At 37.9% G+C, this 11,062-nt stretch overlaps 2 protein-coding genes across 4 annotated transcripts in view; one reads left to right on the forward strand and one right to left on the reverse strand.

Moving 5' to 3' along the window:
- Nucleotides 1-6,032: 6,032 nt before the first annotated feature.
- LOC111461564 (GTP-binding nuclear protein Ran-3-like) lies at nt 6,033-8,524 on the reverse strand. The gene is made up of 8 exons (XM_023105135.1): nt 8,369-8,524; nt 8,166-8,235; nt 7,519-7,575; nt 7,288-7,405; nt 6,918-7,007; nt 6,660-6,839; nt 6,471-6,548; nt 6,033-6,382 (listed from the first exon to the last, which is right to left on the reverse strand). The coding sequence occupies exons 1-8, from the start codon at nt 8,369-8,371 to the stop codon at nt 6,313-6,315; spliced, it is 666 nt and encodes a 221-aa protein (XP_022960903.1). The 5' UTR covers nt 8,372-8,524; the 3' UTR covers nt 6,033-6,312.
- Nucleotides 8,525-8,677: 153 nt separating this feature from the next.
- Nucleotides 8,678-11,062, forward strand: part of LOC111461562 (GTP-binding nuclear protein Ran-3-like) — a 3,095-nt gene continuing 710 nt past the window's right edge. Inside the window, exons 1-8 of one of the 3 annotated variants that reach the window (XM_023105132.1) lie at nt 8,678-8,838; nt 8,955-9,024; nt 9,617-9,673; nt 9,791-9,908; nt 10,211-10,300; nt 10,420-10,599; nt 10,692-10,769; nt 10,859-10,933. In XM_023105132.1, coding sequence (XP_022960900.1) covers nt 8,836-8,838; nt 8,955-9,024; nt 9,617-9,673; nt 9,791-9,908; nt 10,211-10,300; nt 10,420-10,599; nt 10,692-10,769; nt 10,859-10,928 — 666 coding nt within the window. In that variant the 5' untranslated portion in view covers nt 8,678-8,835 and the 3' untranslated portion in view covers nt 10,929-10,933. Of the gene's footprint in view, nt 8,839-8,954; nt 9,025-9,616; nt 9,674-9,790; nt 9,909-10,210; nt 10,301-10,419; nt 10,600-10,691; nt 10,770-10,858; nt 11,014-11,062 lie in introns of all 3 variants that reach the window. The other 2 variants (XR_002713595.1, XR_002713594.1) reach the window with 2 other exon arrangements.

The raw sequence follows: 11,062 nt of genomic DNA on the forward strand, positions 1-11,062 counted from the left end.
ATATATTCATCACTCTGATCAGCCAGGATATTCACTTGTTCCAATCAAATTAAATGGAGCAAATTATCAATCCCGGAGGAAATCAGTTATGCATGCTCTTATTGCCAAGAAGAAAATTGGCTTCATTGATGGCACAATTGAGGAACCGTCTCAAGATGCAAATTCAACCGAATTCGAACTCTGGAATCAGTACAACAGTATGATAATATCTTGGTTAACTCATTCCGTTGAAGCAGATATCGCTAAAGGCATTATTCACGCCAAGACAGCTCATCAAGTGTGGGTTGATCTTCACGATCAATTCTCACAAAAGAATGCTCCAGCAATTTTTCAAATACAAAACTCGATAGCAACGATGTCACAAGGAACCATGGCACTGTCAACATATTTCACCAAGCTCAAAGCACTCTGGGATGAACTGGAAGCGTACTGCACACCATTTACCTGTAATCAACGTCAAATACATATTGATCAACGCGAAGAAGACAAGTTGATGCAATTGCTCATGGGGCTCAATCAGTCTTATAAAACGGTGAGATCTAACATATTGATGATGTCTCCATTACCTAATGTGAGGCAAGCCTATTCATTACTTGTACAAGAAGAGATGCAGCGTCAGGTAACTTCCGAACCTACTGAGAAAATCTCGATTGCATCAGCAGTGCAAAAGAAAACAATATATTCAAAATTCGCCAAGGACAAATTGTGTGAACACTGCAATAAAAGTGGTCATACAATTAATGAGTGTCGAATTCTTAAGTTTCACTGTAAGTTTTGTGATAGAAGGGGCCATACAGAAGATCGGTGTCGACAGAAAAATAATTCTGGAAGGACAAGACAAGACAATCAACACAATAACCGTGGATATCGATCATCTGCAAATATGGCCGATGTTTCACAGTTGAATACAGAAGAACAGTCACCTAATTCCATTCCAAATTTTTCTTCTGAGCAATTACGACAGATAGCACAAGCCTTATCTGCAATCAATCATCACCCTTCTGGTAATTCTGACAATCACATCAATGTTGCAGGTTTGTTTCCCATATCTACATTATCTATTAACTCTGCGAGTTCTAATTCATGGATTCTCGATAGTGGAGCTACGGATCATATAGTATCAAAATCTTCTGTTATGACTGAACCAAAGGCTGCCATCATGTCTACAATAAATTTGCCTAATGGAGAGACAGCACGTGTGTCACAACTGGCAATATTTCCCTTAGCCCTAACCTTAAATTAAACATCGTTTTATGTGTGCCTTCATTCAATTTAAACCTAATGTCGATCAGCAAACTTACCAATAACTTGAAATGTTATGTCACCTTCTATCCTGATTCTTGTGTTATGCAGGACTTGGCTACGGGGAAGATGATTGGCTCGGGTAAACAATTTGGAGGTCTCTATCATATTTCTTCATCTCCAATCAAGTCTTCAGCTCATCAAGTATCTCAGTCATCTGATTTGTGGCATTTACGCCTAGGTCATCCTTCCTTTTCTCGTTTTAAATTTCTAGCTGATCAATTGCATCTTAATAATGCGAGTTATTCTCATAATTGCAGTATCTGCCCGTTAGCAAAACAAACTAGGTTGTCTTTCCCAAGAAGTTCAATAACAACCCATTCTGCTTTTGATCTGATACATTGTGATGTTTGGGGACCACATAAAATTCTTACCCATTCTGGTTTGCGTTTTTTTCTCACTATTGTTGATGATTTTACTCGATGTACTTGGGTTTTTTTAATGCAACATAAGTCAGAAGTACATCATTTGTTGATGAACTTTGTTAAATTCGTTCAAACTCAATTTCATACTACTATCAAGATAGTTCGATCAGACAATGGGACTGAGTTCCTATCTTTGCAACCATTCTTTACTTCTTGTGGTATTGAATTTCAGCGCACTTGTGTCTATACTCCACAACAAAATGGAGTCGTAGAACGCAAGCATCGCCATATCCTAAATGTAGCTAGGTCTCTTCTATTTCAGTCACAGGTTCCACTTAATTTTTGGGGAGAGTGCATTTTAACGGCTATTTATCTTATAAATAGAACGCCATCACCATTATTATCTAACAAGACACCCTTTGAAGCACTCTACAAACGACCACCTACATTTCATCATCTTAAAGTTTTTGGTTGTAAATGTTATGCAACTATAGTACATCCTAAGCAAAAATTTGAACCTAGGGCAACTCTTTGTGTTTTCGTAGGATATCCTTGTGGTCATAAAGGTTACAAGTTGTATGACATGCAATCTCACACATTCTTTATCAGCCGTGATGTCAAATTTTGTGAAGATGATTTTCCTTTTTCATCAGCTTCACAAACTTCGACATTAGCTCCTTCGACTCCTGTTGTACCACTTCATGATCCATCCTACTCAAACATCCATCCTCCACCTTCACCTCCTACTCCTCCTTCACCTCCTATCCCTTCACCTACTACTCCGTCGTCTCCTCCACCTTCTCCAGATTCGCCCACTAATTCCAATCCTATCCCACCTGATACATCAGCTCCACTTCGACGTTCTACTCGTACTAAACAGCCTCCAGCTTGGCATAAGGATTATGAGATGTCTTCTGGAGCCAATCATTTAACCTCTAGCTCAAGTCCCGGCACTGGCACCAGGTATCCCCTTCATCATTACCTTTCATTCTCTCGTTTTTCTCCTACTCAACGTGCTTTTCTAGCTCTTATTACATCCCAGACAGAACCTAAAACCTATGACGAGGCAGTTGGCGACCCGTTATGGCAGCAGGCTATGAATGATGAAATTGCAGCTTTGGAACGTAATCATACATGGTCTCTCGTTCCTCTACCACTTGGTCATAAAGCTATTGGTTGTCGTTGGGTGTACAAAATTAAATACAACTCTGATGGTTCTGTTGAACGTTATAAAGCTCGACTAGTAGCAAAGGGGTACACTCAGGTTGAAGGTATTGATTACACAGAAACATTTTCCCCTACAGCGAAACTTACTACACTTCGTTGCTTACTCACTGTTGCTGCTGCTCGAAAATGGTTCACCCATCAGTTGGATGTTCAAAATGCCTTTCTCCATGGTAATCTAGACGAGGAAGTTTATATGTCTTTACCACCAAGTCTTCGCCGACAGGGGAAGAATACAGTATGTCGGCTCCATAAATCTCTTTATGGATTAAAACAGGCTTCTCGCAATTGGTTCTCCATATTTTCTACAACTATACAAAATGCAGGCTACACTCAGTCCAAAGCAGATTACTCTTTGTTTACTAAGAGTAAAGGTACTTCTTTCACTGCAGTTCTAATCTATGTTGATGATATTCTGTTGACAGGCAATGATCTCGAAGAAATTCAATATCTCAAGACTAGTTTACTCCAGAAATTTCTTATCAAAGATTTAGGAAATTTGAAATATTTTCTAGGCATTGAATTTTCTCGATCTAGAAAAGGAATTTTTATGTCTCAAAGGAAGTATGCTCTAGACATCCTTCAAGACACAAGTCTTACAGGAGCACGTCCAGACAAATTTCCTATGGAGCAAAATTTGAAACTTTCTTTAACCGAAGGAGAGAATTTGAATGATCCAAGTAAATACAGACGGTTGATTGGCAGATTAATATATTTGACCGTCACTAGGCCTGACATAGCTTATTCAGTTCGTATGCTTAGCCAATTTATGCATGAACCAAGAAAACCACATTGGGAGGCAGCTCTTCGAGTTCTGAGGTACATTAAAGGCACTCCTGGTCAAGGACTTCTACTGCCATCTGAAAACAATTTAAGATTACAGGCATATTGCGATTCTGACTGGGGTGGTTGTCGAACTTCCAAACGATCTATTTCTGGGTTCTGCATTTTCCTCGGAAATTCAATTATTTCTTGGAAGTCTAAAAAGCAGACTAATGTGTCCAGATCATCAGCAGAAGCCGAGTATCGAGCTATGACAAATACTTGTTTAGAGTTAACTTGGTTAAGATACATTCTTCAAGACTTGAATGTTCCACTGTCCGAACCAGCATTATTATATTGTGATAATCAAGCAGCATTACATATAGCAGCCAATCCAGTTTTTCATGAACGTACGAAACACATTGAAATAGATTGTCATATAGTTCGAGAAAAATTACAAGCTGGAATCATCAAACCGTGTTATGTTTCGACCAAAATGCAATTGGCAGATGTTTTTACTAAAGCTTTGGGAAGACAGCAATTTGACTTTTTGAAGGACAAGTTGGGTGTGATCGACATACAATCTCCAACTTGAGGGGGAGTATTAAGAGGATATTTTGCCGTGATAATTAGTTAGAATATATCTTAGATATTTAGGAAGCTGTTAGTATAGATTTGATTAACCGTATATTTTATTTATTTACCAGATTTAATTAGATATATATTTTTCTATTTTTAGGTATTAGTTGATAGTTTGTATCCTATTTAAACGTGTAAACCTGAATCAAGATCATACTTTCGATCCCAATTCTATTTCTATTTCTCATTCTTAACAATTTTGTAAAGAAAAACTTAGTTAACGGGCAGAATAATCTCTCAACTTCTTTAATTCTTCGTAGAAACGCGGATTTTTCACCTGGTTAGAGTAAGTCCCTGCAGAATATGTATAATGTATAAGGGATTCCTAACTGAACCATAATAATTTCATCCTCTTGTTTTGTGTTCAAAGTTGGAAAAAACAGGACAATGGCAAACCTTCCAATTTCATGTTTTGGACCTGAAAAAAACTACTTTTTAAAAGCATGAGAATCCAGATAATCATAATCATCACCATCATCATCATCTTGCAAGTTTCAACCAACCTACCAGTGATTGATAATTGAATGAAATGGGAAGATTTTTCAGGGAAAAAACAGCCAAAAAAAAACGAAAAGGATTCGAATTGGGTAAAAATGGCAGAGACAAAAAACAGGGGCCATCCAAATTGATGCTTCTCATCGTATAAAAGCGTAGAACATGTCCTGTTTCAAGTTTACATCAAATACAGCCCTGCATCCCATTTTTCCCTTCTAAATTCATTTGGTTTTGCGTCTTAAATGGAGGAACCAGAATCTGGGTTTGGTTTCTATCACGAAAGTGGGTGTCTGTCGGTTTGGCAGAAGAGATTGGAAGATATATCACTTCAAAACAACAAATTTGCTTAAACACTGAGAGGGAAACTAGAAAAATGGAGATGAAGAGGGACAGAGAAGGGAAAGGCAGGCAAAGGGGTTTGGGCCCCAATCGACAACCCACCGACAGTGATAAAGGCGCTCGATTCTTTTGGTGTTTTGTTGGAGCTTAAATGTGTTCATTTTCAGCAACAAGCGAGCAGTCATGCAGGCCCCCATTACAGGAATGGACACTGTCGTTTTAGAACTCTCCCTACATTTCCTAGACATGCCGGCGGGCTGTGATGCCACTTCTCACATGCCCTTACTTTTGGTTGAAGTCGATGTTTAGTTAATCATTTGTTACTGTGTGGGATTTGTTTCCAGGAAAACAAAAAGGGAACAGGGGATATAATGGAGGGATTCTCGTAGGGAAATGAAGATAATGAGGAGAGCAGCGTAGTCCAATGGAAATGGGGGCATGTTTGGTTGAGACCGACATGGATAGGGACAATTCCTAATGTGATGGGGGTGCCTACTACTTGTTTTTGCAACAACTTCGGCCGAGTTAGAGTCCACACGTCAATCTTCTGTTCGTTAATCGCTGAAGTAGTTCTATCTTTCGAGCCATTATAAAAATCTTTAACATTTTAATGAGACAAGACTACTCTAAACCCATAATCGAGGTCATTATATCATATTATAAACATTCTAATTCGCTATTTTAGAATCATGCTTACGAAAGTATAAGAACCTCATTGTTCATTCATATACCCTTCTCTTTATTATAACAAATTATTGCCACGGATAAATTAAATATGGATTTATATCGTGATCGTGTAAACCACTTAGTAACTAATACAATATAACTTGATATTAGTTCAATATACATCTCCTGCCTAGAAGAAGATGTCAACAGATCAGAACATTAAGAATGGTGAACACAAGGTTGAAGAACGGAATCAACTCATCTCAATTACTGTAACATCTAATCCATAACAGAAACATTAATCGATACACAACTCACAAAAGAACAAATCAATGACACCAAATTCTGTTTGTTCCGGGAAAACTTCACGTTTTCAAAACTCAAATATCTACCAATACCCACATCATCCAGCCCACCAATTGCATATTGTCAATCCTAGCAACAAGATCACACGGCTGGAAAAAGAGAAAATATAGATATCTGATAAAGAAAATCACCAGATATTCATCAAACCATGTATCTACTCGAATGCATCGTCGTCGTCATCTGGCAAAGGTTGGCTGGCAGCTGCCGCCAACTCAGCTTCATGCCTACAGAAAACAAGCCATATAAGAATTTGAATTGCTCAAAAGAATGTCAATGGTTGATTGGTTATGAGTTGTGATAAGAAAGTCTTACTGTTGCTGGGCAGCCAAGTCAATGTGTACTTCTGGAGGAGCAAGGGCAGGACTCTCCACAAAATGAATGTTAGCATCGCTAACAGATGTAACCACCACCATAAGAAAAGGAAACCAATTGTCGTCATGAGTAGTGAACAAACGTTTCAAAGATAACAACAGTATAAAGCAAACAGGCAACTGAGTTTACCCAGCTAACTTCCTGGCCAAGTACAAGAATGGCTTCTCAAAGTTGTAGTTACTCTTCGCAGATATTTCATAGTATTGTAGATTCTTCTTCCTGTGGAATGTGACCTGCTTGGCTTTAACCTGCCTATTTTTCACATCAACCTTGTTTCCACAAAGAACAATGGGAATATTCTCACACACCCTGCAATTTAATGAAGAAATCAGAGGGTGCCCTGACAATGCAAAATCCCTTAACATCTACAAACAAATGTCAAAACACCTGCAAAGATCACGGTGCCATGTAGGAACATTTTTGTAGGTCAATCTGGCTGTAACATCAAACATAATGATTGCACATTGCCCATGGATGCTGCAATCATGGACAAAGAACATTACATTAGAAATATCAACAATAGCAGGAAGAAATTTGATTCATAAGTTCATCATGGTAAAAAGAAATCATTTATCACTACAACATAACAAATCAAAAAGGCTCAAAGCAGTTCAAAAAAAGGGAATCAAGATAAATGAATGTATCAGATCAAGAGAACTTTGAAAATTCAATAAGATTACAAAATAAACTATAAAAACAATTAGCCCCATAAATCTCAATCCATGTTCAGAATAGTCAGGCAAACCACCGAACTTACTAGTATCCATCACGCAAACCCCCAAACTTCTCCTGCCCAGCAGTATCCCAGCAGTAAAATCTAATTTTCCCACAGTTTGTGAAGAAGTCCAGTGGGTGCACCTCCACGCCAATCGTGGCTGATTTCATAGAAAACATGAAAAAAAATGAATACAATTGAAAAGAAAGTACATAGACAGCACAATAAACAGAATAAACCATGCAATTAAACACAAAATGGCAAACCACGGACGTTCATATTTCTTCTCAAACTCCCCAGTGATATGCCTCTTTACAAAAGTCGTCTTTCCTGGAAAAAAAAAAATATATGCATACAAGTCAGTCATGAACCCAATAACAAGTTTGAAAGGGGTATAAAAAAAGATTCATCTTGCATCCCGATCTCTTCTTATGCTTTCCTTCTAATTAGTACAATTCTAATCTAATTTCGCAGCTAGTAAAAAGCTAACCAATCATTAGCGCCCATGAATACAAGACAAAGCGGTAGAGACAGGATTGAGTTGAGAGAACAAAAGATAGAAATACAACACATCAAAAGAAGCAACCATCTTTCTGAGACAATGCTACCAATAACTTTAAGAGAGACTCGTGTGTATTAAACTAATTTAGATCTTGTAGAACATATACCATTGAATAGAAAAGGCAGACATTATGATTGATCATCTATTCAAAACAATAACGTGTACAGAAAAGAACAATTGTCCTCGTTGATCAACTGTTACTACTGTCCAATCTCATGAATTCAAAACTATAAGACCTACAGAAATGAACCATTCCCCCATTGCATCGACTAAATATTCAACTCTCAGATGTGATACATACAGCAGGATGCCGCAGCAAACAATTATTGTAAAACAAAACTCAGAAACAAGGAAATACCAGTGCCGCCATCGCCAACAATCACAAGCTTGAAGCTCGGATAATCAACAGTCTTCTGGTCTGGCAAAGCCTACGAAATTGAGCAAGAAATAGAAGCAAAAAAAAAAAAAAAAAAAGGATTAGAATATACTCAGAAAAGTATTCGAACCGATGAAATAAACAAAAAACTGATCATCAGAGTGAGACTGAGAGAGACTGCCCACCATTGGAATGCGTCGAATAATGGAAAAGCGAAATGAATGGAAGGAATCGGCAATTTAGGTTGAAATGGGCCGAGATTTGAGGAAGATGGTTTCTAGGGCAAGCATTGCTGGCCTAGCTTTCAACTGACGCTACTTTCTTGACCGTTGGATTAACAGTCGGGTCCCTCTCCGCCGTTGCTTTTATCCACTGAATTAATACCAAAATCAAATATATTTTCCGTGGGGGCAGGAAGAGGTAAAACAGCGCCACAAAATTCAAAAAACACACGAGATTCAATTCAACAAAAGAAACCAACGGTGGAGCGTGATCCGACTGCAAATCCAACGGTTAAAACAAATAGCTTCTTGTTAGCCAGGCCAGTAGTGCTTCCCCTATAAACCCTCGTCCCTCAACTCTCAACCCATTTTAACCTAAGATCGCCGATTCCCTCCTCTCGTTTCGCGGTTCCATTATTCGACGCATTCCAATGGTGCGTTGTTTCTTTTATTCTCACTTCGATGATCTGTTTATTTTTTCTTTCATCTGTTCTTGATCCGGTTTCTTTTCGACGTATTTGTTGATTCTATTTTGTGGTGAATTTTGTAGGCTTTGCCGGACCAGAAGACTGTTGATTATCCGAGTTTCAAGCTTGTGATTGTTGGTGATGGTGGCACTGGTACGTTATGTTTTCTGAGTTTGCTTTTAGAACAGTAATCAGTAGCGATCGCTGTATCGTATCTTATGGTGATAGCAGTATGTCATTTCGGACGTAAAATGATCTTGGCTAGCTTGTAGTAGTACTAGTGTCTCAGCTTGGAGTTAGAAGAAGAGAGCTTTAAACTTGAAACTATGTTAATGCCGTATGATTTGAACAAAGATCGATGGTACTGGATTCTTGTTCTGAGAAGAAAATTTGTGTACGCTTTATTAGGTTTTTAATCTTGATTAACACTCGAAAGTCGATAGGTATTCAAGATTAATTCTTTCACGAGCACATACAATCCACCTGGACTTCTTTTATCTTTTTCGCTGGAATAGTTTAATCAGGAAATCCGTCATTTGTCACTGTTTGTTGTTTATCTAATAAAACTTGAAAACTCATGACATTGCCATGGAAATGAGAATTTAAAACGTTGGCAACAAAGGGTTTTTAGACTATCGGATTTTGTTAATCCAGTTTCGTATTGCTTCAGTTTGAAGACTGTCGAGATATTCTTGATAATACTTGAAATTAGAGTATGATTGAATTGACTCTCTGTGTTGCTCAGGAAAAACAACTTTTGTGAAAAGACATATCACTGGGGAGTTCGAAAAGAAATACGAACGTAAGCATATTTGCTAATCCTTTTCCATTTTGTGGTTTATTCACTGTTAGGGCTTTCTTTAAATAAATAAAAAACTCTTATATGAATTTGTTCTTCTACTGTTTTTCATGAACTTAGCAACCATTGGCGTGGAAGTGCACCCTTTGGACTTCTTCACAAACTGTGGAAAGATTAGATTTTACTGCTGGGACACTGCTGGGCAGGAGAAGTTCGGTGGTTTACGGGATGGCTACTAGTAAGTTCAAGAATTGGGTCTCCTATTCATTAAACTATATTTTTATGTTCCTAAGTTTCTATATTCCCCGATACATTCTGTCGATATTCCCTCGTATGTATTGAAAACGAACTGAAAGTTGCATAACTTTGGCAATATTGTTGAATTTTCAATACTCTCTTGTACATCGGATCTGATAGATTAGTTGATATTTTGACTATTGTGGCTTTCATTTTCGTGATGGACTTTCATTTCTCTTCATTCTGAGTTCAATTCTCTTACCGTGAAAATTCCTTATTTTGTGTCTTAACCCTTGATTGCAGCATCCATGGGCAATGTGCAATCATCATGTTTGATGTTACTGCCAGATTGACATACAAGAATGTCCCCACATGGCACCGTGATCTTTGCAGGTAATCTACCTTTTGTTTTTACGAACCAATTTTATATGAATGAATTGTTGCACATTGTCAGGGAAGAATATTCCAATTGTTGTGAAGAATATTCCAATTGTTAACTTATTAACCTGCAGGGTGTGTGAGAATATTCCAATTGTTCTTTGTGGAAACAAGGTTGATGTGAAGAACAGGCAGGTGAAGGCCAAGCAAGTCACCTTCCACAGGAAGAAGAACCTACAATACTATGAAATATCTGCGAAGAGCAACTACAACTTTGAAAAACCATTCCTGTACTTGGCCAGGAAGTTAGCTGGGTAAATCAAGTTCCCGGATTACTTTGTATTACTTGTCTTTAATGTGGGAACATTCATGACAATGAACTTTTTCTCTTCTTGTGGCGATCCAGGGATGCTAACATTCATTTTGTGGAGTCTCCAGCTCTGGCTCCTCCTGAAGTACACATTGATTTGGCTGCCCAGCAACAGTGAGATTTCTTCATCCTATGTCATGACTAATGAAAGCATTTACCATCAATGGACTAATCCATATCTACAATTTGCTTATTTTGTGCAGGCATGAAGCTGAATTGGCAGCAGCTGCCAGTCAACCTCTTCCTGATGATGACGATGATGCTTTCGAGTAAAAATGGTCAATCATCTTGTGCTGATGCCCTTTGCATATCTATTTTCTCCTGTTCCCCGGAGTGAGATTTTTTTTTTTTTTTTTTTTTTTTTTTTTTTTTTTTTTTTTTTTTTTTTTTTTTTTTTTTTTTTTTTT

This window comes from Cucurbita moschata, unplaced genomic scaffold, assembly GCF_002738365.1.
Source record: "Cucurbita moschata cultivar Rifu unplaced genomic scaffold, Cmos_1.0 Cmo_Scf00025, whole genome shotgun sequence".
Classification (NCBI taxonomy): domain Eukaryota; kingdom Viridiplantae; phylum Streptophyta; class Magnoliopsida; order Cucurbitales; family Cucurbitaceae; genus Cucurbita; species Cucurbita moschata.

What these genes read in the sequence shown, in the direction of transcription:
- LOC111461564 (XM_023105135.1), bottom strand. An exon ending in GTTTGAGAAGAAATATGAAC is followed by an intron (nt 7,406 to 7,518) that starts GTCCGTGGTTTG and finishes CTATGAAATCAG; the next exon opens with CCACGATTGGCGTGGAGGTG. An exon ending in TGGCACCGTGATCTTTGCAG is followed by an intron (nt 6,840 to 6,917) that starts GTGTTTTGACAT and finishes ATTAAATTGCAG; the next exon opens with GGTGTGTGAGAATATTCCCA.